The sequence below is a fragment of the Gymnodraco acuticeps genome, unplaced genomic scaffold (assembly GCF_902827175.1).
Source record: "Gymnodraco acuticeps unplaced genomic scaffold, fGymAcu1.1, whole genome shotgun sequence".
NCBI classification, from domain to species: Eukaryota; Metazoa; Chordata; class Actinopteri; order Perciformes; family Bathydraconidae; genus Gymnodraco; species Gymnodraco acuticeps.
Genome location: NW_022992193.1, coordinates 1,097,352 through 1,123,814, shown reverse-complemented (window position 1 = coordinate 1,123,814; position 26,463 = coordinate 1,097,352). Strand labels below are relative to the sequence as shown.

General features: G+C 43.5%; 2 protein-coding genes across 31 annotated transcripts in view; both read right to left on the bottom strand.

The window, feature by feature from the left end:
- The window catches only part of abi2b (abl-interactor 2b), a 17,954-nt gene extending 2,415 nt beyond the window's left edge, over positions 1-15,539 (bottom strand). Inside the window, exons 1-11 of one of the 29 annotated variants that reach the window (XM_034205357.1) lie at positions 15,370-15,539; positions 10,666-10,833; positions 10,177-10,353; positions 9,262-9,279; positions 7,466-7,569; positions 5,414-5,560; positions 3,586-3,707; positions 3,019-3,219; positions 2,267-2,461; positions 1,394-1,477; positions 382-582 (exon numbers count right to left, since the gene is read on the bottom strand). In XM_034205357.1, coding sequence (XP_034061248.1) covers positions 382-582; positions 1,394-1,477; positions 2,267-2,461; positions 3,019-3,219; positions 3,586-3,707; positions 5,414-5,560; positions 7,466-7,569; positions 9,262-9,279; positions 10,177-10,353; positions 10,666-10,833; positions 15,370-15,486 — 1,534 coding nt within the window. In that variant the 5' untranslated portion in view covers positions 15,487-15,539. Of the gene's footprint in view, positions 1-381; positions 583-1,393; positions 1,481-2,266; positions 2,462-3,018; positions 3,220-3,585; positions 3,711-5,413; positions 5,561-7,465; positions 7,570-9,261; positions 9,280-10,176; positions 10,354-10,665; positions 10,834-15,369 lie in introns of all 29 variants that reach the window. The other 28 variants (XM_034205356.1, XM_034205360.1, XM_034205361.1 and 25 more) reach the window with 28 other exon arrangements.
- A 723-nt stretch (positions 15,540-16,262) lies between these two features.
- Positions 16,263-26,463, bottom strand: part of LOC117539318 — a 28,014-nt gene continuing 17,813 nt past the window's right edge. The window contains exon 7 of one of the 2 annotated variants that reach the window (XR_004567982.1): positions 16,263-18,424. The gene's annotated coding sequence lies outside the window, so the exon portion shown is untranslated. Of the gene's footprint in view, positions 18,463-26,463 lie in introns of both variants that reach the window. The other variant, XR_004567983.1, reaches the window with a different exon arrangement.

The following is a 26,463-nucleotide window of genomic DNA, read 5'->3' as shown; positions in this document are numbered from 1 at the left end:
TATATACACACAAACAATACACACACATATATATATACACACACATACACATACACACATATTTGCATCCATATTTTTATATATATTTGTCTTTGTATTCGGGATTGTGGGAAACTGTATTTCGATCTCTGTCTGTACACAAACTGAAAGATTGACAACAAAGTTGACTTTGACCATCTGTACTGTACTGTGGGACCACCAACTACTTAGGCAAACTTACTGTGTAGCGAAACACTGTTTATGACCAAATAAAGTATATCTATATACCTGGTATGTCAGGTCCAATTTGTATAAAATGATTTGGGGACCTGAGCAGCCTTAACGTGTGTTTGAGTGTTTGAGGGTGGATGTTTCTCTTGGTATTGGGTGGTGTGTTCAGACCTTTCTCGTCGTAGGTGCGGGGGGCCCATGGGGGGTCCTCCTCAGCGTACGGGTCGCTGTACTCCACCACCGCTGACTCCTCTTCATCCTCTTCCTCCTCCTCCTCGTCGTCTTCGTACTCTTCCGGCGGTGGAGGAGGGGGGGTGGGTTCCTCGAACACCGGATCCTCGGCGGGGGGAGGTGGAGGCGGCGCGTCTGAGACTAGAAAGTAGTAAGAAAATAAAAAAAGAGACAGTTAGAGGTGAAGAGAGCACACAGAGGAAGGGACAGCGATCTACCATGCACAGTTCATGCTGGATGCTTTTACTCAGACCGTCAGGAGACAAAACATGCACACACTGAACCAACGTGAAGGAAATGCAAAGGGGTTCCCTAGAGAAATCAGAGACAAGACGCACAGAACACATGCACTGGATTTCGATCATGCCTTATTACTCATGCAACGCTTCATATCTGTGGTTAACCACCAACATTGAACTACCAAAGATCAAATAAGACATCTCCCCCTATGTTTTTGTATAAATCTATTTAACAAAAACATCCTTAAAAACAATATATTTTTGTGATACCAAGTTTTTTTTAAATCTAATTTGGCAAGTAAAAATAAAACAAATAGTATCTTAAACAGGAGGTGGCCATGATTTGTTGCGGCAATAAATGCAAATATGAGAACTGTACAAATACTTGGTAGCGGAGTAAAAGAACGTGGATTTAATAATCTAAAAAAACTAACAAAATGTGTTGAAGGAATCTGACTCAGACTTTTTAAGAGTTATTAATATGTCATAAAATAAGTAAATGATTAATCTGGCACCAATATTCCAGGAGAAACATGGACACCTACATGTTGTGGCAGCGGATGATGCTGGAGGTTGGTCACTCGTTTACATTCATAAGGAGATATCCCCACCCCCCCCCCCAAAAAAAGGACAACCCACTGACTGTTTAGGAGAACATTTAAAACAAGTTGGTCATGCAGGAGGGGGGGTTTGAGGGGCTGAGAGCCACTTACTGGTCTCCTGTACTCGGGCCACAAAGCCCATCAGAGGCAGCTGGGGGGTGATCTGCATGGAGGGGGGAGGGGGTGCGAGCGGGCCTGCTATCACCGGACAGTGTCAGTACAGAGAGAGAGGAAGAAGAACGGCAGACAGAAGCAAAGAGGTTAGAAATACCAAGAGGAGAGTGACAGGAACAGAGTCAATCAACATTGAGCATGGTCTTTAGTTGAGAGATTCATCATCGTGTCTTTTTCTTCCCACCTGTAGGAGTATTAAAGAAACAGACAAATGGAGGACAACAGGTGGAGATTAAGAAAGAGTCGTAATGGTAGAGGCCGTGAAGAGATGAAGTGAAAAGACAAAGCGCCACAAGTCTGGGGATCAACTTCCCCTGAAATCAACAGGAAGCTGGAAAATGCTCATTTACTAACATTAGCCATTATTAGTTTGTTACATTTTGGAAAATCATCTCATTTAGGGATGATCACACGCTGTGCAGTCCGTACTGTAGTTGACGTATCTTAGTATGAAATTCAGCTACTTTGTGTATTCATCCCAATTTCAAAATGTCAATAACGGTTTGTCACGTGACTGTGTTCTGTTTGATAGTTATAATACATTTTTCATGGAAGATAGACGGGTTCAAATATGCTATAATATCTGGGAGGATTGTTCAACTTGATACACAGTTCAATACAATGAATGATTTTGTTCAATAAATCATAGCTAAAGAAATTGAGTATTTAGTTATTCGTGTTGGATTTCGTCAACTCCCTTATATTTTTTTACCTTTATTGCCGATGGGAACTTCAGGGAAAGGGCAAATTAAAATGATTAAAAGTTAATGGTTTCATAACTTTGCTACCAGAAGCTTTATGGATATATACCCGTCTCTTCTTGCTCACACATGTCAGCGGTACCTGGGGTCTGGGCGAAGTGCGGCCCCCCGTTGAGCTGGCTCTGGGACATGTTGGGCTGCCCAGTGACGGAGGAGGGGCGGCGGAACGGCAGAGAGCCCCCCACCTGAGAGTTCGGCATGGGGGGCTGTGCTGGGCGGTTCATGCTGTAGAACTGAGGAGCACCTGAGAGGGGGGACCACCGGGGGGCAGCAGAGAGGATGAGAGGGAGAGATCAGGGGCGTGATTTTGAATATTACACAGAGTAGACAATTTGTTAAAAAAAAATTATAAATATTACAAAATATTATAAAATTAAGAAATGACAGGAAAATCAACATAAAATAGTACAATAATATTATTATCCAAATCAGAGTGGGAATGAATGAGAAATAAATGCGTTAAATGAACACTTTCTTCATGATTTGCTTCCCTGTACAGCAGCACTGCACAATGATGGATCACAACAATATCCAGCCACACATAAACAACAACAACATTGAAAATTAAAACACAGGGAAGAAGAGTTGCCGTAAAAGCATGCGCCATAGATCAGAGGGACAGCATGCAGCGGATGAGGGAGGAAGACTCTGCCACTGATTTATAGACAGTTTGGTAAATATAAGTGAAGTGCTCTACAAAGACATCAAAGCCTGATTTTATTTATTTTTTGAAATGGTGGAGGGAAACATGCCAGGGGGGGGCGGGGAGGGAGTGCTTCTCCCACCTGAGGTCACACTCACCTGCTGCAGGGTTGCCAAAAGTATTAGGGCCCGTGTTGGGGGGCCCCACAGAGAGAGGGAGCTGGGGAGGGGGCGGGGGGACAGGCGGGGTGTCTACAGGTGGGTTAGGGGCCTGTGGGGGACCGTCTAGGGCGGAAGTGGGGGCTCCGGGGGTGGTGGCAGTGTTGGGGGGAGGTTTGGCCGGGTTAGATTGGATGGGGGCTGAAGTGAGAGGTTGAAGGAAGGAGAGAAGAGAGGTGAGGGGGGGTCAACAGCAGATCAGAGTGAGAAGGGAGGAAAGGAGTACTACACATCAAGTTATTATAGTCATTTCTAGAGCGTGTAGGAGTAGAGTGATGCAGTGATGAAGTTTTTTTTAAAGAAAATTGAATATTTCCGAAAACCAGATCTGAGTTATTTACACTGTGTTACATCGACTTGGAGACTAGTGAAAGCTCAAGAGCCGAGTCATTTCCAGGTGTACGGACTCATTCCTGCACCACTCTATCCTGGATCCTTTTAGAAAAATAGATTAGTTTCACACACAGATGTTGTCGCTGGGGGAAGAGAACAGGAAGTGTGTGTTACCTGGGAATGAGTTGGGCGGGGCGGGGGTTGGCACGGCGATGGGTAGGACCACGCTGCCGCTGCCACTGTTCTCCCGGCTGCTGCTGCGGCTGCTGCTGGGATGGCTGCCTCCACTGCTCCCACTGCTGTGGGGGGGGGGGGGGGCACAACACACTCTGAAACACCGTCACTCACTCTGCTGGGAGACGCTCCGAGAGCAGGTCGTGCTACCCTATTCTTTTATAAAACTTAAGAGTGGAAAATGTAATATCTAAAAATGGAGGTCTTTATCTACAAACTAAATTAAATCTTCACATCTGCCTCAATGTCTCAATGGTTTCAGGAGCTATGAATCAGAGCAACTTAACACAGGCACTTCCTGTTTGGGTTTCCATAGCATCTTATGAACTAAATAGATTCTGCAATTTAAACTCATGAGCTGCTTTCAAAGATTAAAACCACTCAAAATGTCCTTGAGTTCATCTGTGTATTTATTGCGATGCTACTATGATTTTTAAGGATTTAATAAATTGAAAGGAGACATACATACATGAAAAAAGGAGACTAATACTCTACAGAAAGTTATGCTTTATTAGCGTTTAAGGTTAGCTGTCTGCATTATTAACCAAATTAAGTTTTGTTCTCTCAATAATCTTCTTCAAATCTTCTTTTTTTCCTTGTACCAACACAAGGCTGGAACAACAGAGCTCAGGAACAGTGTTCAGCACCTTCCCAATAACGCACATTATTAACGTGGCACCCTCAAGAGCATGGATGTGTTAGTACGGTTAGTACAAGCTGTAATGCCTTTGAAATGGCTATGTAACAGTGATTTTAAAAAAAGCAGCCTGGCCAAGGACACATGACACAGGTGACGCAGAGAGCGACACGAGACAGAGACAGAAGAGATGACACGCTGAGAGAGCAGGAAGCGAGGAGACACACAGGAATGACTCTTTGTGAGATGGAGAAAAGGAGCAGTGGATGGAGCAGGGAAGATACAGAGGAAACTGGGGAATTGTAGCTACAGCACAGAAGGGGCGCAAATTACGTACATGTTGTTTTTACCTCCAAACTCATGATTTCACTTCTGCGATTAGCTCTTGGGTTCAAAGAGTGTTGTCCTGGGAGAGGAGCTGACATTGACTGTGGGGGCGACGCTGCTTATTTAATGACTATTACCATAGGAACCTGCGTCTAGCCATGCTGAATACAGCTCTGAATATCTTCCTCATTCTCTGAGCGGCAAGAGAGTGGTGCGGTGATGGCGTGTTGTATAGGCCGACAGAAGATCGCATCGCATGGGGTCCTTCGAAAAAAGCCAATGGGATTTTACATTGGATTTTGGAATATTGCATAAAATAAACATGTTTATGATACTTACATGTTTTGTTCAGAAGGATATATTAACAGCACTGAGTTTAAACATAATTGCCAGAAGTAGAACGCTAGCATGAGGCTATATATGAGCTACATCACGGTCACATGACTTCAAGTCACTGTGGCTAAGCTAAATGCGGCTAATGCTTGGCGAGATGACACTTAGAATTCTTATTTAGGCGCTTGGTATCAAAGTTTGACATATGTTATGTCGTAGAACGAAAAATGGTAAAATGCTAACTAATTTCCACATTGAAGGACTCGTTCCTGTAGCACTATATGGGCAATCCCTTGTAGCAGTAACTCTTGTAGAAAAAGGTTGGTCAAACGTTTTAAAAGAAAGAAGGGAGGAGAAGTGATTTCCAGTTCAGATTACAAGAAGGGGGAGGCTCGAGGAGAAGAAAAAGGAAAAGTGGGCGTGTTTAAGAAGAGTAGAGAGGCATGCTGGGAAGTGGGAGGTGGGGGGTACCTGTACGTGCGGTTCCTCTGATTAACAGATGCAGTGCGTGCAGGGCTCTGCAGGGGGGGCGCCATGTTGCGTGTCGGGCTTGAGACGTAGTCGTTAGGGACAACGGGCGGACGCACCGGCTCGAGCGTCCTATAGGGGGAGTGGCGCCTAGGGGAGGGTCAGGAGGACAGGAGGCGAGGGAGAGGGGGGCATCCACAGAGAAGTGTAGGTAGGGGGGAGGAGGGAGGAGAGCAAGAAAAAAAATAATATAAGTGCAAACTTAAAAAACGGGGTATGACAGGTGAACATCGGAGCGGTGGGGGTGAATCCAGAGGTGGAGCATGGGGGGGGGGGGGGGGGGGGACACTGGCGCTGCTGTCGGATTAAAACCGTTCATAGAAATAAAATCATTTATTATTAAAGTATACGGTTGTACCGGGTACTGCATTTCAAAAAGTGCAAACAAAACATTTGGTTACTTTGAATTTTGACTGTTAAATTACAAAATAAGATGTGCAGAGATTAAAAGGTGTACAAGGAATAAATACTTTATAATTACAGTATTTATTCTACTGTACAGTATTGCATTTTACTTTATCTTATTCTATTTTACATGTATATATTTTTCTTATTCCAACTACTTACTCGCACCTTTTACTTTTAAGATGTGCTGTAGCCATGTGTGATAATTATTCCATCCAACTTCAGCGAGATCACATGTTAGGGATTTAACTGGCTTTAGGGATGTCAACCTGCAGATAAATTAAATAAAACCACAGAAAGTGTTTCCAACCCGACAGCAGCGCCTCACTGATGACGTCCTCAGCACCACAGGGTGAAATAAAAACACAACCTTGAGTTATTGATCTGATGCACTGCCATGTGGACCGGTGACCCATCTCTGAGCACTGTTGCTATGGCAAAACGTTGCTATGAGGAATATGGGGCAGCACGGAGTGGGCGGGCTGGGTCACACACACAGTAAATCAAAAACAAAACAAGGAGGAAGTTGAGTAAAAGTAAGATGTCTGCTGATAGCCACAGGGTGCATCATGGAGCTGGGGTGGTGGGTCGGCATGGGTCTTGAAGGGACGGACACACACACCATAAGACAGACACACACATTAACACCAACAGCACCCAGGAAGGTCCTGAGGGTGACGCCAACACAACATGTATGTTGCCCTGAGGGATAACAGACACCTTCAACAGTCAGACACAGAGAACACATCTGGACCAGGAGCTTTAACACAAGGTGCAAGAACAATATTACCCACTAAATGATACGAAACTGTAGCGCTTAGAAATGCTACTTTTTAGTCTCTTCGATGCCGTCATGGAGCCCTTAACTACGCTATATTTGAATCAGCACACATTTAATAACATATTAATGAAAAATTGTTTAATATAGCTTTTGCTTATATAAAAAAAGTGTCAAAAATAGTGCTTCAAAATCCCTTTTAGCCTGATGAAACAACTGAAGCTAAACTGTAAGCATAGCTGCATTGTCTCTGAAAGGAGGAGTCTTTATATTCCTAAAATTAAAAAGGTGAATATTTTTTCTTTTATTGTGCCAAAACAGGAATCAGCACCAACATTTAGAGGATTCAAACAACAACAACTAGAAATTCTCCTCAACTCTCTTTCCTTTGTCGTGAAATCTTAAGCTTTTGTCTCTAATCATATTCAAATGTTTTTGATGTTGAGCAAACGCACGTTCCCTTTCCAGCCATCTGCTGGTTTTATATGCTCCAAAAGTATATAAGTCCAATCTATGGGGGCTAGGGAGTATTTTTGGGTGCAAGAAACCCTTAAAAAACCAAATGTAAGCATGCCGTTTGATGTGAAAATCCATCCTTTATGTGGAGAGAACGGGAGAGCAAATTAGAAGAGAAAAGCACTGCGCTGAGATCTACCAGTGGATTTTAAACCACCCAGAGGACACTAATTAAACAAGGTAATAGTGGTTTAATGATGAAACTGGGGGCAACCAGGCCCTCTGAGGGGGGGGGGGGTTAACCTCTGGAAGCTACGGACTCTGCGTACGTCCATCTGAACGTCAGCGGTACATACCCGAGGGTCCCTTTCCCCGACATGGGCGGGCTGGGGGGCTTCTGTGTGGGGGGGTTTGTGCGAGGGAGGACCGTGCCTCCTGCCTTCATGTTCTGAGCGCTGGCCTATAGGAGGAGAACAGAGGGAGGTTAAACCCAGGGACAGGACACAGTTACAAACACACAAATAAAAAACCATCACAACATCTTGAAAAGGTATTGATTGACATTTTGAGAATTATATTTATTTACTTTCATGTAGATGAGAAGATCGAAACCACGCTCGTAAATTAGATTAGCACAGTGGTTCTCAAAGTGGGGGGCGCGCCACCCCTGGGGGGCGCAGAGGCATGCCAAGGGGGGCGCGAGAGAAAAATGGTTATATATAAAAAAAAAATTTAAAGAAAAAAAAAAAAACCCCATAATTTTAAAGATTATTGATTCGAAAATAATATGATGCAGTACTATTACGTCTGGGTCTCTGTGTTTCATTAAAGCTCGGCTCTGTGTGTGGAACGAGCCATTTTGTGTGCGTGCGCAAGAGAGAGAGCGCACCGGTACCGGAGATCGTTGATGTTAGCTTCTGGTGCTAGCGAGCTACGCTAACAGATATAAGGAGTTTTTTCAACAACAAAAGTGGAGGAGAGTCCTCTCCTGTCAGACTGAGAGACTCAGTGAGCTAAAGGACTCTCTCTGTGTTATCTCAGTGGGTCTCAAACGTTCTGGTCACCATTAATGTAAACAATTATTTCCGAGGCACACATTTATATGATCATTATAGTTATAAAAAAATAAGAGAATAAATGAAAAACAGCTATGAAATACTATATGACAGTAAAACAAGAATAAAGTTTAAAAGGGTGATTTGTAAAATATCCATAAAGAAAAAGTAAATCTGTTTACAGTTCTGTTTCAAATGGGTGTTGAGAGATGTATCCATAGATCTCTTCATGTTGCTCTCTCAAAGTGCACCAGATTGACTTTTAACTTCAATATTTAAAAATAAATCTTCCCAGGGCAGCTTGCCCCCGGACCCCCCTATGTGAGGTCCACACACCACCTATAAAAATAGCACTTTACCCCTGCTTACACCTATATGCCGTGAGCTGATTATCGAGCCTTCATTGTAACAGTTGCGGGAACACTGTGTATATGCGTGTGGGGAGTGTTGCAGTAGAACATTCCACTGTAGCGCCCGGTACATTAATGGGAAACCCTAAATGTTTGAGCACCCTCTATGAAACGTCAAGCTACCCCACAGCACCCGCAAAATAAATCTCTGGCGCCGCCACTGAGCCTGACTGTTGGGGGGGACCGACTTTTTTTTTCCTCCAAAGGGGGGCCTGACAGAAAAAGTTTGAGAACCACTGGATTAGCATAACATGTTAAAAGATCCTCCAACTAGCACCTTTAAAACTCACCAATTAACACTATTATCTTTTTTGACTAATAAAAAGAACGTGTTAAATTGAACTTGTTGATTTCGCACATTAATACATAGTATTACAGATTTAAAAAAAAAAATGTATCACGTCTTAATTAGCGTGCTTTAAAAGGTGCTACCTTCTGAAAGAACTAGCTGTTTCCAGTCTTAATGCTAAGCTAAATGTCTCCACAATAAGAAATAAGAGTGGTGTCAATCCGTTCATCTCAACAAGAAAGCAACTAAGCATATTTCCCAAAATATTAAACTAATCCTTTTATAGCAAACACAATCTTTGAAATATATTTTTTTTAAAAGGAAAAACTCACAGCAACTCAATAAAAAGTGAAAATCAAAACCTCTTGTGTTTGAGGTTTTTACTTTGAAAGTCTTACCTTAAACCTTTGCAACCACTACGGTTGATTAAAAGAACAATTAGGCAAGCAGGAAGAGAGAGAGAGAGAGAGAGAGAGAAGAAGAAATCAGAGGATTAGTGAGGGCAGCAGGAGAGGAAAACAAGTATTCATGCATGTGGCACATAAAGCCAGGCAACAATGGCTCAGTGTGGAAATCTGAGGAATTTCTTCTTCTGTGAGGAGTTCACTTTCTGGAAAACAAGCTTGTCTTTGTTCAGAGAGTCAGTAGCTTTCCAAAGTCAGACAGTATTACCAGATAAAAAGACGATTGCACAGAAACGTGTTAGCAGCAGCAGGTGACAGATTTACAACAACATTTGATTGAGCTGAATTCATGTCCTCTGTGACGTGCGTTTCCACCCCTGTTGGAAGCTTAATCATTGATTTGTTTCCAACATTACTTGGCATTAATAGTGTTTGTCGACCCCTAAAAGTCCTCTGTTAGATTTCAGCAGTAAATAAACCACATTTATCGCACAACACAAACACAGCCCAATTTCTGAATCCACAACTCTTCCAGACATGTTAACCTTTCATCAGTCTTGAACTGACAAATAAAATGTATTAAAATGCAAAGATTAGTGTAGCATAATATTTCGTTTTTTTATATATTTTCTATCCTATAATCATGTCTAAACCCAAGATAGTAAACCACTATCTAGGGCGACTTACAACCCTTTTATCAAAGAGTGAAAACAATCGAATACACTTTAGAAACTGCCTTGTAGTTGGTGCGTTTCCAATCCATTTGGTTTCCCAGATTGACCAGTCATTTATTTGACTTTAAATACCATTAACGAGCTTAATTAGGACCTTTCATTAGCAGCAGCAATTCCTTCACACAATGCAGTCTCTTTGATCTTATTGGGTGGAAATAAAGAGTGGAATAAGCACCTTGACTCCATGGCCCATGTCGTCCAGGAAGCTGTAGTCGATGGGCTTGCGTATGTAGCGTACGGGCCTCTCGGGGTTGGCAGGGGCGATGATCTTGTGGGTGCGGGACGTGTTCTTGTTGGTGGTGAGGATGCCGATCTCCCGCCGGGCCACCTTCTCTTTGTGGATGTCCACCGTCTGAGTGGAAAAGGACACGAGACACTCTTTAACGGTTTAATCTTTTCAAATGTACAAAATGTCCGCCAGTGGCTTCATTAGTATTCCTGCTCATTGTGATGTTTCTTGGATAGACTTTAAAATGCTTCGTATCCTTTTTTTTAAGTCAATAAATTGAGAAACTAAATTGTGTCATGATTTAAAAAGAAAATACAATGCTTTCTGGCAATAAACACAGAAAATCATTGTTATCTAAAATATTTTAAATGTAGAAACATATAAAAAAATATGCCTGGACATTTCATAAGTTATTTCGGCTATGTTATTATTTACCTGTGAGATGTGGTTGATGGAGGACTCCATGCGGCGGAGCTGCGAGGCCTGGATGTCCAGCATCTGCAGCACATTGTTGGCCAGCGTGTTGATCAGGTAGGCCACGCTGGCCAGGGACTGGGTGGTGTAGTTCTTGGTCTCCTCCAGCGCCCTCTCCTTGTCTGGAGACTGAAGGAGAGAGGCATGCAACATTTATTTTGCATTTTATAATGTGTAAAGAAAGCCTGTATGGTGATTCTGATTGTCTTGTGCAAGGACATTTCTTAAAACAAGCGTTTGCACTAGCAACCTTTGACCGAAAACTCATCCTGACATCATTCAATATGTGCATCAAACACAGCTTAAAATTAAACTTGGGCACAGATGACATAATGAGCGAGTAAAGGAGCTACCGTCAGAGTGGAGAGACTTCTGAGGCAGCGTGAGCACATCAACAGGAGCATCAAAGTGCCGAGCGAAGCGCTAATGTGGCTGTGTCGCAGCAACAACGGTTGAGAATACAAAATACAAGTACTTCCTATGCGTATTTACGTAAATGTGTATCTATTCTATATTCTAAGCATTGCAAAAAAGCCCAAAAATAGATTGTTCATGCCTCTGAAATGCAGCATTCATTTGCTGTTGTGATCTTAATATACATTTTATAGCCAAAAGGATAAAGCCATATTTTATTTATTGATATAATTATTTAGAAATTGAATCAAATTGAAGAAGATTCAACGTATTGTCATTACGTAGTACAGGTAGTATGTAACGAAACGGTTTCTCTGCATTTGACCCATCCTAGTGTGAGGAGCAGTGGGCTGCCATTATGTACGGTGCCCGGGGAGCCGTGTAGGGAACAGTGCCTTGCTCAGGGACACCTCGGTAGCACTTGGTCTTTCCGGGACTTGAACTGGTGACCTTCTAGTTGCCAAGTCCCTAAGGACTTCGCCACCACCGCCCTATAAAATACTAACCTTACTCGAATTAAAAATGTTAATCAACGACATCTAGAGAAATAAGATGATGTCTTACATTATACCTCCGTCAGCATCTTTGAATAACTGGGAAACAGCCACATCAAAAGAAAAGTTGTGAGGGGCATTGCTCACTTTCTTTCTGACGGTTAATCCAAAAAATTATCTACAACGAAATTAACGATGAAAATCAGTAGTTCATTAACTATTTTTAAACCAGCGTGCACCTCCTCTGTGTGCATAGAACAGCATCCGATTGATTACAACTCAATATCCAGGTCACAGCAGCCTCTGTGATTGGATATTGATTGGATTATGGTGATCTGCTTCATATGAATGCCTCTGACCTGTGCCTAAAGAGTTTGGATACTGTACGTTTTATCACTGATATCGGGTACACCATTGCACTTTATATGCTGCTGCTAATTGGCCATCTTTGTCTGCTTGGGCTGGTTCTCTCTTACATTTGCACATTTATGTGTAAAAGAGAAAGTCTATATGGCATGATGCTGGTTCCTAAAGTAAGAACAGAACTGGGTAATAATAAATATGCTGCCCCCACTGCTTGGAATAATGTACAGAAGGAGCTGAAACTCTCACATTTGATCACCTTTGGCGAATTCAGGTCCATCTTAAAAGGACAGAGAACACGACACCATTGGTCGATGCAAGTGCTCGTATATCCAAAAATTGAAGTCGTTTTATATTTTGCCAGTTTTTAATGGTTTCTTTTATTTCGCATATTGACCGGCTAATGTGCCATTTTGTCTGTTTCACAGCTGTATTCGTCTGCCTGTCTCGTCTGTGTTTTATCTGTTGTAACTTTGTTCATGCTGCCCTTCTTGGCCAGGTCACTCTTTTAATCTCAATGAGTTCTTTACCTGGTTAAATAAAGGATACATAAATAAAGGATATATATATTTATTGTATTCTTTTCAATATATAATTACAACTTTACTGCGAGAGATGTCTGCCATGAATGTGAAGAACCTGCTCACGTCTGTCAATCACAGTAGATGCAATCCGGTGAAGGGATATGAAATCCTTATGAAACCGAATAAAGAGGCAGCACAATAAATCAAAGACGAGCAGTCTCTTCTCTTTTTGATGTGCGTCGTGTCGCAATATACATTTGCAATGGAATCCAACAAATCATCAGTATGCAAACACACAGCATCTGAAGGAATGTGCCGGGTGCAGCGCAGTATGAAGAGAAACGGATTATGTGGCAAAAGGGAGGCGCGTGGCTGTCGTTTCTGACATACTAGCCAGCACACACGCTAATAGACTGCTGATACAAGTCCTGGAAAGAGAGGATGGATGCATGCACCAGCTACTAGCCACAGTACAAGTGTAAATGCCTGAGGCTAGTGGTGGAAGATAAAGGAAAAGTAACCCCTCCCACAGCTTCAGCCGTAATGTACTTTGCATTTTCGGGGCCAATTTTCCTGTCTTTTCCTCGTACATCCAATTAAGGCCGATCCGAATTAACGATCCTATAAAAAGGGAAGTCTTTTTCAATGATTTAAACTGTGCTGACGCCGTCACTTGCTGTGACACATACAACTGAAATCCTGAGTCATTTGCAACTGAGGAAAAACCATCAGGGTGTTTGATATCACTTGGTCACATCTGGCTGATAACAGACGCTCTTAATAGATTGATCATGTCAGTGCATTCTCCTTCAATTGAGATTTATTTTTTTAATTAAAAAGGTTCAGTATATTAAAATAAGGACAAATGAATTATTAACAAATTAATGCCTTTAGATATCGAGCTAAACATGTTTTAAAAAAGGGTCAAAATCCATGATTAAGGAGGAATATATGCATTTCAATTAAAGGGGAGCGTCTCTCTAGTCTGTAGGAAGTCGTATTCATTTAGATGGTTTTGTACTATATTTTAAATGTAAGTGTAATTATTTACAAACCAAAATAAATGTAAATGTTGCTGGTCAAACAAGTAAATGTCGTATTAATGCCAGTATCAAAAGTGACTGAGAACTACGCCACAGACATTTCCCTAGATCATTTGAATGTGATCTGTGTTTGTTTTGACTCACTGCTTGTCTGTTTTTTTTTTATTCTGTTATTCCGTGAGCCTGACAATAAACACGTATTGATTGCATTGTATACGAATGCTCCAAGGGGGGGGGGTTTACTTTCTGAAAATGTAATTTTGTGATGACTTTGGGAGGAAATCCAGCCACAGATTTATTTTGCATCCTCACAACATTACTGTTCCCATACACGACCCAAATCTGAATGAAACGACACCATACTCATCACTCAGCGTCACATCTTTGAGGAATAACTCAAACATCAGACTAATACTCAAAGCTCTACACTATCCTGGCCACAGCAGCTTTTACTATGAAAAGGTAAGAACACAAATTCAACAAGTATCCTTTCAAACTTGACCTCTGATCATTTTAATATTGTCAGTCCTGCACAACCTTACGAATTGTGTACACAAAGCTTCCTCTTAATAACTGCAAAGCTTTCCACTCTTTATACCAATACTGCACATTTTATACTGTTTTTACAAGTATTTTTATCATATTCTGTTTGGTATATCTATATTTCATGTACATATTGCTCTATATTTAAAATAGTTTTCCTTATAATTGTTAATTTGTTTGGTTTCATACAATTTATCTTCTTTGCCTGTTTATGAATAATAAGGCATAAGGCAAATTCCTACCCTACTTTCTGATTCTGACTGCAAGACACCTGGCTCTACAAACACGACAGGCCCAAGATGGGAATAAGAAGTGAATTATTACACAAATTATCCCTCGGACAAATACATCTGTGCATCAAGTGGTAATTCCCATCTGAGATAAATCCAGGGCAGACTGCCAGCATCCGGGCCTTCAGGGCAACCTGTCAGACCTGATCAGCCCTGTTCATGAAGGATGTCACATTTCAGTATCACACCTCTCCCTGCTCACACTGTGGTCCTAAATATCACTCCCTGTCTCTGTGATCACACGCCTGTTAAGTGTGGGATGAGTCAAAGCTCAGGTGACCAAAACTGCACCAACCTGCAGGATACTACACATCCAAAAGCTGTGAATGGAACTGATCACACACACACACACACACACACGTCAAAATGCAACATTACACAAAGTGAAAATGAGACATAATAGCAATGTAGGCTTTGAGTGTATCATTTCCAGAGGTTGAAAGCCATACATTATGTATCTGTAATAGCAACTCACAGCCCAACATCATACATCTGTGGTTGTTGGTAATATTGTCACGGCGGTTAATCTTCTGTCAAACCACAGCTCATTCACATTAATCTGAATTGATATCACGTCCTAAATCTCCTATGATATCTCTGAACAGCCGACAGCTGTGGTGGCAGTAATTGACCAGATACATTGATTTTCACGGTGCCTGTTTCGTTATTTAGACCATTGGGTGGTGCCGAGCAGCTGCTAGCAAGCTATGGCTAACGGGAGAGCACACGATGGATGTTCAAGCCATACACACTGAAATATCGAAGGAAATATGACCCTATAAGTAATGATAAAGCTCATTGACATGGAGCTAGCACGGGGAATACAAATAACGTGTTAAAATGCCATGACATAAGGATTGCTTTAGCTTTAGCCGAGGCTATGGAGCTAACATCACATCGGCAGCGTTAGCAACAGTTAGCCTAGCATCAGTTCGCCCCATGGTGATGGACGTTAAACAAAATTATTTAACACCACGTTTCTTCCAAAGCTTACCTGGACATAGTTGCTTTCGCAGTACTCCGCGACTCTTTCCAAATTGGTGAAACTGTCTAGTAGTGCGCTTCGTCCGGCTGGAATCTCCTCTTCCAGAAGCATTTGTAGCTCCGCCATTTTCACATCTTTATAGGAGCAGTGTGTGTGTGTATGTGGCCGGCTCTCTGGCGCCTCCCGCGGACGCTCTGCAGGGCTTTTCCCGCAGCCGGTGGAGAGCAGGGGGTCCCGAAATATGTTATGTCATTAATTATGTATGTCTACATATAAAATGCATTAAAACAGACTCCAGTGCCAAATATGCTTATGTAGTTTGCAAAATAGGTTTAATTATGTCATAATTTGCACCTTTTTCAGTTCTGGTTTCAATGTCATCATCTCGGTTTTACGGTCTAAAAAGTGTTGCAGCAGTTTTCCTCACTCTCTGAAGAACAAGAAGAAAATAAATGTTACCTTTTATTAATTTAAACTCGATATTTAAGTTTAAAATGTACAAACTACGGTGGCCAGCAGGTGCAATCGCGCTACAACGACCCACACACTTACATTAGGAGTAACCGAGTAACCAGCGCCGTATAGATAGAATAGAAGATTCTGGGAGTAACGTGCTGCAGCTTCAAAATCGGTGACATATTAAATGTGCCAAAAGGCCAAAACACATGCAAATGAAGATAAATCCACACCAACCTGACGAAACATGAGCAGGGTTTACTAAAAGAGCGGCATCAGCTAAAAGATTTTCAAATGTTTTTCTAAAAATGAAAGAAAATCTGAATGTATTCTTTCTTTCTTATTCCTAAAATTAAATTAAATATTTAAAATGCAAATATCTTTTTACAGAAAAATAATTTATAGATATTTTTATAATTAAAAAAACAAAAGACTGAGATTTTCACTTTTGTCATCTTAGCTCTTTTATTAACAAGAAAAACCCCAACGTTTATTTTTTCAGACATGTAAATGTGGCACTCATCTCACATCTTGAAAATTGAAACACAATTTATTGCAAACTCAACCCGTTAGCTTTTCTTTTGTATGACTTTTCTTTTAATGTGTGTTATTTCCTTCTTCAAACTTTCATTTATGCATTCAACACTTTGAGACTTAGTCAAAAATAAAATAACGTTTGAATACAATATCTTCAATGAAAGAAGCTCTGGTGCTTTACATTTTCATGCAGATAAATATCAGTTGAGGTTAACAGAAATCCTCCTGAGCAGTGACAGGCTAAACAGACACAGGACGGAGCGCCGCCTAAAGAAACTCCAACATCTACAGAACAACTCATGAGAAGATGTTAAAGCACACCCCATAATGTTTGATTGACAGCTGATCTCTGTGCAGGGAAGACATGAACAATCAGCTCTCAGCAACAATGATGGACACACAGTGAGTTTAAGAAGTAGAAGAGTTCCTAAAATGACTTCAGGCTATTTCAGTTGAGTTTACACAACTCAGCTGTGTCTCCACAAGGATAATAAAGCTGAACTCCAGCATAGCGGCTGAGTGAATGTGGTCTGGACTCTGTGGAAGAGTGTCATGGTACCGTTTCAGAGATGCTGTAGAAGGACAGAATACCTGCTCTGTGATCCAGGTACACACCTATTGAGGACCTGAGACAAGAGTGTCGATATTGTAGTAACTAAATGAATAACTGTTTTGATCGCAATCTAAGGACCAAGATTTGTCATTGAGTCCACATCCACTTTCCCCCCTTGCTCTGCTGATATTCTTGTATGCGACTGCAACATCAACTCCTCTCTCTCTCCACTCCACCTCCCAGTAACAAAGTCCAGTCAGACCCTCTCTACTCAGGACCTGAGGATAATAATCAGTTAATCTGTCTGGGTGGCTATAAGACTGTTGTTGTTCCATGAGTGTTGCTTTTCTGCTGCCCTCAGATAATACCAGCAGTGTGTGTGCTGTGTTTGGATCCAGAGTGATCTCCTGTGAATATGTTAAGAACCCAGCTCTGGTGGTGGGCTCTGCTGCTGACAGTAAAACATCCACTTCAGTCGGTGAGACGTTTGCCCATTCCTCTCTCAGGACGTCCTGTAGTTTGTCTCTGACTGCTGACAGGGCCGCCGTCACGTCCTCAAAGTAGCTCAGAGGACGGATGTTGATGCTGGAGGAGTGTGTAGCTTCACTGAGGGCTGGCAGTGAGGGGTAGCTGTGCAGAAACTGGTTGTGATCCTCTGTGTGAGACAGCAGCTTCAGCTCAGTGTCTCTCCTCTTCAGCTCCCTGATCTCCTGCTCCAGCTTCTCCTGAAGCTCTCTGACTCGACTCACTTCTCTCTTCTGCTGGGATCTGAGCTGCTGCTTCACATCAGAGCTTCTCTTCTCCATGAGACGGATCAGCTCAGTGAACGTCTTCTCACTGTCCTCCACTGCTTTATCAGCAGAGCCATTGAAGGCCTCCACCTCCTGCTGAAGCAGCTTCACCTCCTTCTCTCTGTCCTGGATTCTCTGCTGGATGTTTAGTCGACTCCCTCTCAGTCCTCTCTGCTGCAGCTGACACCGTGTCGTGGCCTTTGTGTTCGTCCACAGAGCAGAGATAACAGATACACTGCTGATCAGTGCGGCAGAACAGCTTCATCACCTCGTCATGACGAGAGCAGATTTTCTCCTGGAGCTTCGTGGAGGGCTCCACCAGCTTGTGTTTTTTTAATGAAGCTACGTAATATAATAATGAGACTGCAGGTGTTTGTCACAATAAGAGGCCAAACACACAAGGCAGGACTTACAGGCTCTCAGTTTTCTCTTAGTGCAGATATCACAGGCCACAGCTCCAGCATAGCAGAGATCAGCAGGAGCAGCTTGGAGTCCAGTCTTCTTCAGCTCCAACATAGCAGTGATCAGCAGGGGCAGCTTGGAGTCCAGTCTTCTTCAGCTCCTCCACTAAAGCTGCTAACATGTTGTTTTTCAGCAGGACAGGCCTCGGTGTGAAGCTCTGCCTACACTGAGGGCAGCTGTAGATCTTCTTCTCATCCTCTCCATCCCAGAAGCCTTTAATACACTTCATGCAGTAGCTGTGTCCACAGGAAGTCGTCACCGGATCCTTCAGTAGATCCAGACAGATCAGACAAGAGAAGAGATCTTTCTTTGTAAAAGGCATAGAGTTGATGATTGATGAAATTGAACATACATTAAACTATGACAAACGTTACGTTGGTTAGTTAAGTAGACCAGACAATTGTTGGTTAGATACCTAACGTTTTAAACCGTTACATGTTTTGTTTACGTTAGCAAGCTCCAAATAACGTGGTTTATACTATTTTAAAGGTGGGGTTGGTACGTTTGAGAAACCGGCTCGAGATACACTTTTTGTTATAATCCATGGAATGCTCTTAACATCCGATAGCAATGAATATCTTAAGTGCTTTGACAAAAAATCCAATCCATCTGTGGAAGCCGTAGTACTGTAAAAAGCACGACCAATCATTTTAGCCGGCCCGGCTAAAATGACTGGATGGCCTACCTGCCTGCCTGTCAGCCTTCCATCTGTGCACAAACTTATCTCGTGCCCTCATTGGTCATGTGCACATTCATGTGTGTTGGAGGAGGGGTGTCACGATCTGTCTGTGTTTTGTTTTGTCTTTTTCTGTCTTTGGTTTCCTGTTTTATTTTGAAAAGTGTTCACCCCGTGTCTTGCCTGTTGCTTTCTGTCTGTGTTCCCTCCTGTCCAGTGGTGTAGTCTACGTGATACGCTGGTATACGCCGTATACCCACTAAATGCCAGTGATTTCCGTATACCCTCTTAAAAATGAGCGATGATACGTGACAACATCATTTTGTGACTGCGCTTTCACGCTTTCGCCTCTTCTGTGTTAAAGGTCACATGTCATGGCCATTTCCACTGATCATAATTCCATTGTTGAGGTCTACTAGAATAGATTTATACTGTGCAATTTTCCAAACTCACATTGTTTCGCATACAGCATCTCTGTAAACTACGTGTATTCACTCTCTCCACTAAACGGCTCGTTGCAGCTCTTGCCCCCCCCTCCCTGTGAGCCCAGTGTGCTCCGATTGGTCGGGACCAGTCGGGACGTTGTGAATCGCGCTAAGCTCCGTGGAGGTGTGATTTCCTTGTTTAGCGATACACAGCGAAACACTGCCAAACTCACCCTGAGCACACACAAAGTCACAGCCGAAGTAAAAACAATAAGTGTGGCTTGATATTGAGTAAGAAAAAGGTTGATAAACGCTGTGAGAATGGGTCTGCAGAGAGAATTTCGCCGCGATCCCAACAAGTGCTGGAATTGGGCCGGTACTCACCGGTACGCAGTACCGGCACTTCTGGTTCTGACCCATGGAGTACCGGCACTTCTTGCTCAGTACCGGCATGCTGGCGGTACTCCGGTACTCATGCACCGTGCCAGTACTCAACACTCTCCCGCCGTTCTTATTATACATCCATATATATATATACAGCCGCCCGGTACTCAGTAGATGCGTCATGAGGTGCCGAACGGACATTCTCATCGCTCTAACCGCTGGAGTTTCACAGCGGCTGTCAGCTGTTTACTCCTGTCATTCAAACAGAACGTGCTGGAGAGGGGGCGGGGCTTATCTTCCCCATGTAAATACTGTGGTGGAAACGACTATGTCAAAATTAACCTATTTGACCGTGATTTAATAGTAATACACGTTTCAAAATAATAATAATAATGCCGAAGTAACAACATACTGAAAACTGTTAGTAAAACCATGTTTTAATGCTTTACAATTTACATACCTAGATGCACGTGTGTTGTGTTTATGCAGTGCAACTCCCACCTAGTGGGTGGCTATGTAGAGTGATAGAACAGAGCAGGCACGCCCCCGAGAGAAGGAAAGCAAGTCACGTCACAAATTAGCATTTCTAAAATGTTAGCGTGGATTAATAAAAGTGCAAAAAGACAGCGGTTGTCGCCGGAAGAAACTTCAAATACAGAGAATGCTGTGCCTGTGTTGGAAATTGTGTCTGATGGGGAGCTTTCTTTGGTTGATCCTCCTGCTCCAAGTTCTAGTGCATTAGCATTAGCACTAGCTCCGCCGCCTCCTCCAGAGCCTCTAACGTTAGCTGCTGCTGGCGCAACTGCCACCACCAACACCGGGCAAAGCGATGCACCTGACTGCTGGACAACGGACCAGGTGCAATATTTTTGCAAGACCCATGGCTCCTTCTTAAAGATAAGAAGCTAGGATGTCGGATATGCAGAGATGTCAAATATTTGGGAATACACACTGGACAAGGACTGAAACTGTCAACTGAATGGGGTGAGTGTGCAGTGTCTCATTTCGGTGTTGACAAGGGCAAACAACAAGCTAGCCTGAGAAAAAAAATCAAAGAACATAAAGAATCACAAGCCCATGTAAAAGCTGCTGACATCCTTACATCTGCTTCACGTGAAACTATTCAACATCAAGTGCAGTCTATGCATAAATCTGAATTAGACACCACTATCAGAGTTTTTCGAACGGCATACAATTGGCAAACATAGCCGGCCATTCACAGACATGCCAATTGATTTGAATGTACAGAAACTGAATGGGCTGAACGTGGGCAGGGTTTTGCACTCCAATAAAACCTGTGGCGAAATCATCGACCACATAGCTCATGAGCTGAAGAAAAAAATGGCAAAAGACATTACAGAAAACCAAAGAAAACTCTGTGTTTTGGTCGATGAATCTACCACTATTAGTGGTAAAACGGTGCTTGTTGTGTGTCTACGCTCAGCATTAGCTGATGCTGAGCCCGAAACGTTTTTTTGGGAGCTGATCGAGTTGGATGGAACAACGGCTGATGACATCACAAAGGCGTTAATGGAGTGTCTTGGAAGAGATTTTAACGAGGACTTTTTAGGTCAGTGTTTCGTTTCTTTTGCATGTGATGGGGCTTCAGTCATGCTAGGGAAGAGAACAGGCGTTGCTACCCAGTTGTGTAGTAAATTCCCAAGCCTGTTTGTGTGGCACTGCTCCAATCATCGTCTAGAGCTGGCAGTTGGGGATGTGGTCAAGGAGGTCTCAGGGCTCAATCATTTCCAGATCTTTTTTGACAAACTCTATTCCTTGTTCCATGCCTCCCCCAAAAATCAGAGGCAGTTAGCGCAGTGTGCGCAAGCAGTCGGACAGCGTCTCCTGGTGATAGGGCGTGTTTTGTCCATCCGCTGGGTGGCTTCAAGTGAAAGGAGCGTCAGAGCAGTCTGGGAAAACTACCGAGTGCTTCATGATCACTTCACAAATGCTGCAAACGACACGAGCAGGGATTCCAGAGACAGAGCAAAGTACAAGGGCCTGGATGATGTGCTCACATCTGCAACGTTTGTCAGCAATCTGGGACTGTGTACGATGCGCTCACAGAGCTCAGCGACCTCTCTCGGCAACTCCAAAAAAGAGAGATGACACTGCCTACAGCAGATAGGCTCTTAACTCGAGAAATACGAGTTTTTGAATCCATGGTCACCATGCCTGGCCCACACATGACTACAGTTCATACAGCTCTAGCTGAGAAGTCCTTCAAGGGTGTTGCCCTGCGTGAGAATGGCAGGCTTGTACAGATTCATGCAGGTCAGTTTTTTCCGCAGTATGGTAGAGAATCTGAGACACAGAATGACTTCCACAACCTCCTCTCATGTCAGCACAAGAGAAATCCCATTACATGGCCGGGAGGCCCGGGACAATCAGCTAATCCAGGACATGAAATTTATCCATCCTGGAAGTTGGCCTGAAGAGGAGTTAGACGTACAGTATGGGGACGTAGAGGTGCTACGTTTGTGCGAAGTGCTGAAAGTGGACAGAAGAGAGACTGTTCAGGGCTTTCACGAATACAAGGAAACCAGGGCATCCCGTACACCTGCTGCCATGGAGCCTCTACTGAAAGCAGTCCGAACCATCGCTGTCTCCACTAGTGAGTGTGAGCGGGCATTCAGCTGCATGAACGATATCCTTACTGCAAAAAGGAATGCTCTCTCTGTCAGCCGACTGTCCAGCCTGGTTTTCATTAAATGTAATGGACCATCACTAGGACAGTTCAATCCGGAACAGTATGTGAGGTGAAAGAGCCTGTCCAGCTCCAGCCCCTGATACTGATGTCCCCAAGGCCTTCTGGAGCCTTTTCTAACAATGTGAAGTATATTGCAAAGCAGCTCACCCAGTGAGAAGACTTTTGGCATAATGTGCCGATGTGTACAGATCCTGGAGATAGAAGGACTTCAGACCAACCAGGGAGTTATCTGATCAGCTTGGTGTTCAATGTAACTCTTTACCATGGCTCAGACTTTGTTACTTGCAGTTACAGTTTCTCATTTTAGATTGTGCAAATTTTGCATTTGTTTTTACATGTTCTTTGTTCATGCTCTTTATCATTTTTCTGAGTTGGAAAGTTAGATTGCATCATAGTTTACTTTATACATATTTGTATTCTTCAGTGGTGAAGTATATTGCAAAGCAGCTCAGCCATGTGAGAAGACTTTTGGCACTTTTTCGTTTTTCGTTTTCTGAGTTGGAAAGTTAGATTGCATTCAAAATGTACAGAAATACTTAATTTTGTTAAAGCTTTTTATAAAAAATGCTTCTGACCAGAGCTTTGTTTCCTTGTCATTAATGTTGAACACCACCAGAGGGGCTCTCACCTGAAAGGTCTCTGCTTCATGTGTCTTCAGCAGAAGATCTAGACTTTGATTGCTATATTTTCAGTTAATATTGACCTTACTGAGCTTTAGCCATATCCGCTGCCTATCATAAAAAATGTTAAGTACAGTGAACCTTTCTAAAATATACAGTAGTAAAGAGACAAACCCACCAGCATTATAGTAGCCAAATTCTTGTTTGTGGGCTGTATATATAAAATTGACTTGAAAAAGTTGCTGATTTTAGAGTACTGGCACCTTTTTCATTCCAATTCAAGCACTGCCCGGAACTAAGCGTCGCAGACGGAGAAAGGAGCGTAAACAAAAGCGGGGATGCAGAGCCGGCCTGCTGGAGAGGCTAAGGAACCGCCCGGACAAACCACCGTTGCCGAGTATCTTTTTAACAAATGCAAGATCTCTCGCTAACAAGATGGACGAACCTAGACTACAGGTTGCAACAAACAGGACTGTGAAGGACAGTTGCGTGCTAATAGCCACAGCAACCTGGCTCCATCCATCCATCCCGGACTTAGCTATCGAGCTAGCTGGCCGCACCTCCCATAGACTAGACAGGACCCGAGAATTGTCGGGGAAAACGCGAGGTGGTGGCCTCATTATATACACTAAGGATTCTTGGGGCACAAACATAATCACTGTGAGTAACCACTGTTCCCCGATCCTAGAATTTATGACAGTTAAATGCCGACCTAGATACCTTCCGAGGGAGTTCAATGTTGTATTGATAACGGCAGTATATTCCACCAGAAGCCAATGCTAGCGCGGCTCTAAGTCAGCTACATGATACTATTAGCAGTCAACAAATAATGTATCCTGAGGCTGTCCACATCATTGCGGGGGACTTTAACCATGCCAACTTAAAGGTAGTGCTTCCCAGACTCTACCAGCATGTTAAATGTGCCACGAGGGGGGATAAAACACTGGACAAGGTCTACACTAATATTAAGGGGGACTACAGAGCTAAAGCGCTAGCGCAACTAGGCCAGTCAGATCATGTGTCCCTTCTCCTAATTCCGGCCTACTCCCCCATCAGGAAAAGTGTTTCCACCACTATAAAGACAATTACAACCTGGCCTTTAGACGCCACTCCACAGCTGCAAGACTGTTTTGAGAACACCGACTGGGGTTTTTTCGAACATGAGGACCTGGAACAGTACACATCAGCGGTCCTGGGATACATCAAGCACTGTTCAGACTCCGTCACTGTGGATAAGCGCATCCGGGTTCATCCCAACAAGAAGCTGTGGATGACTGGAGAAGTGCAGCGCCTGGTCAGGGAGAGGGACATTGCCTTCAGGACTGGTGAGAGGGAGCTGTACAGCACTGCCAGAGCCGACCTGAAGCGGGGGATCAAGCGGGCCAAGATGGACTACAAGGGGAAGATTGAGGACTGCTTCCGGGGCAACGACTCCAGGCGGGTGTGGCAGGGGGTCCAGCAAATGACCAACTACAAACCCAGCCACCCCTCGGCCGACGGGGGTGACCCTCAGCTGGCGGAGGAGCTGAACTCTTTCTACGCCCGCTACGAGACAGGGCTATCGGAAGCAGCCACACCATTACATCCACCTGCCCTCAGCAGCCTCACCCTCACGGAGCACGAGGTGAGATGCACACTGAAGGCAGTGAACCCGAGGAAAGCAGCGGGGCCGGACGGAGTCTTGGGACGGGTGCTGAGAGACTGCGCTGACCAGCTGATTCACCAAGATCTTCAACCAGTCCCTGTCCCAGGCCATCGTCCCATCCTGCCTGAAAACATCCACAATCATCCCGGTGCCGAAAAAGAACGACATCGGCTGCCTAAATGACTACCGTCCAGTGGCACTCACCTCCACCCCCGCTAAAGTTTTTGAGAAGGTGGTCCGTCCCCACATCGTCTCATCCCTCCTTCCCGGTCTGGACCCCCACCTGTTCGCCTATAGGGCCAACAGGTCCACGGAGGACGCCATCGCCACAGCTCTCCACTCTACCCTGTCTCATCTGGAGAGTAGGGGGAGCTATGCACGGATGCTCTTTGTGGACTTCAGCTCTGTATTTAACACCATCCTCCCTGACAGACTGGTGACCAAGCTATCAGTCCTGGGAGTATCCCATTCCTTGTGTCTATGGATTAAGGACTTCCTGTCTGATCGCCCCCAGAGAGTGAGGATTGGCACCCACACCTCCACGTCCCTCAGTCTCAGCACCGGATCACCACAGGGCTGCGTGCTGAGCCCCCTACTATACGCCCTCTACACCTATGATCTCGTCCCCGCCCACACCAGCAACTCCATCATAAAGTTAGCTGATGATACCACCGTGGTGGGCTGCATCTCAGGGGGTGACGAGACCGCGTACATGGAAGAGGTGGAGCAACTGCTAGCGTTGTGCAAAAAAAAACAACCTGCAGCTGAACAAGCTGAAAACCCAGGAAATTATCATTGACTTTAGGAGGAAGAAGACCGTCATGCAGCCCCTGTACATTGATGGAGGCTGTGTGGAGAGAGTCTCAGCATATTGTCTTGTTGTTTTTATATTGTCTTGCTGTTTTTATATTGTCTTGTTGTTTTTATATTGTCTTGTTGTTGCGTGTTGGCACCTTGAGTCTATTGTAATTTCGTTGTACCTGTACAATGACAAATAAAGATCTATCTATCTATCTATCTATCTATCTATCTATAAAATACTTCAGGTCCTCGTCACGGACCTGGCGGCAGGCAAAGTGTGCCTCCACGTGTGCGAACCACGCCGTAGCGGTATGTTCCCAAAACATCGCGATCAGCCATGTTCACTAAGTCTTCGGAATCTATCTCGAAAACGTCAGGGTCACCAGTGTAGAGCTTCACGGGACGCTCCGGAGGAAAGGACGTCCCATTGCTCTTAAAACTCATTTCCCTGCTTCTCGTGGTTTCCTTGCGGCTCTCCATGCTTCCCTGGTGGGAGGGACTAAACACAGGGAAACGACGCAAGTGAGGGACGCAAGGATTTAATTTAACAGAAGTGAGACGCAGCCAGTGTTGTGGTGCTGTTGCTTGGGTCTGGATCTGTGAGCTAACCATGCCCCGTTCATTTGAATATAAGAAATGGAAATATAATGTGGCATTATGGAATAAAAGTCCCCTGAAATAAATACATGTGGCATTATGAAATAAATAAATGTGTATTTAAATGTACATTCATATATGTATAATTGCCTTATTTATTTCAGAATGTATTTCATAACCTTATTTCATAGGCATATATTTATATGTATTTATTTAATTTTGGCTTAAACGGCATTCCATACAATAACCTCAGATCAGGTTAAGTAAAGGTACACCTTTATATGATCGTTATAGTTAATAAGAATAAGAGAATAAATGAAAAACAGGTATGAAATACTATATGACAGTAAAACAAGAATACAGTTTAAAAGGGGAGTGATTTGTAAAATATCCAAAAAGAAAATCTGTTTACAGTTCTGTTTCATATGGGTGTTGAGAGATGTATC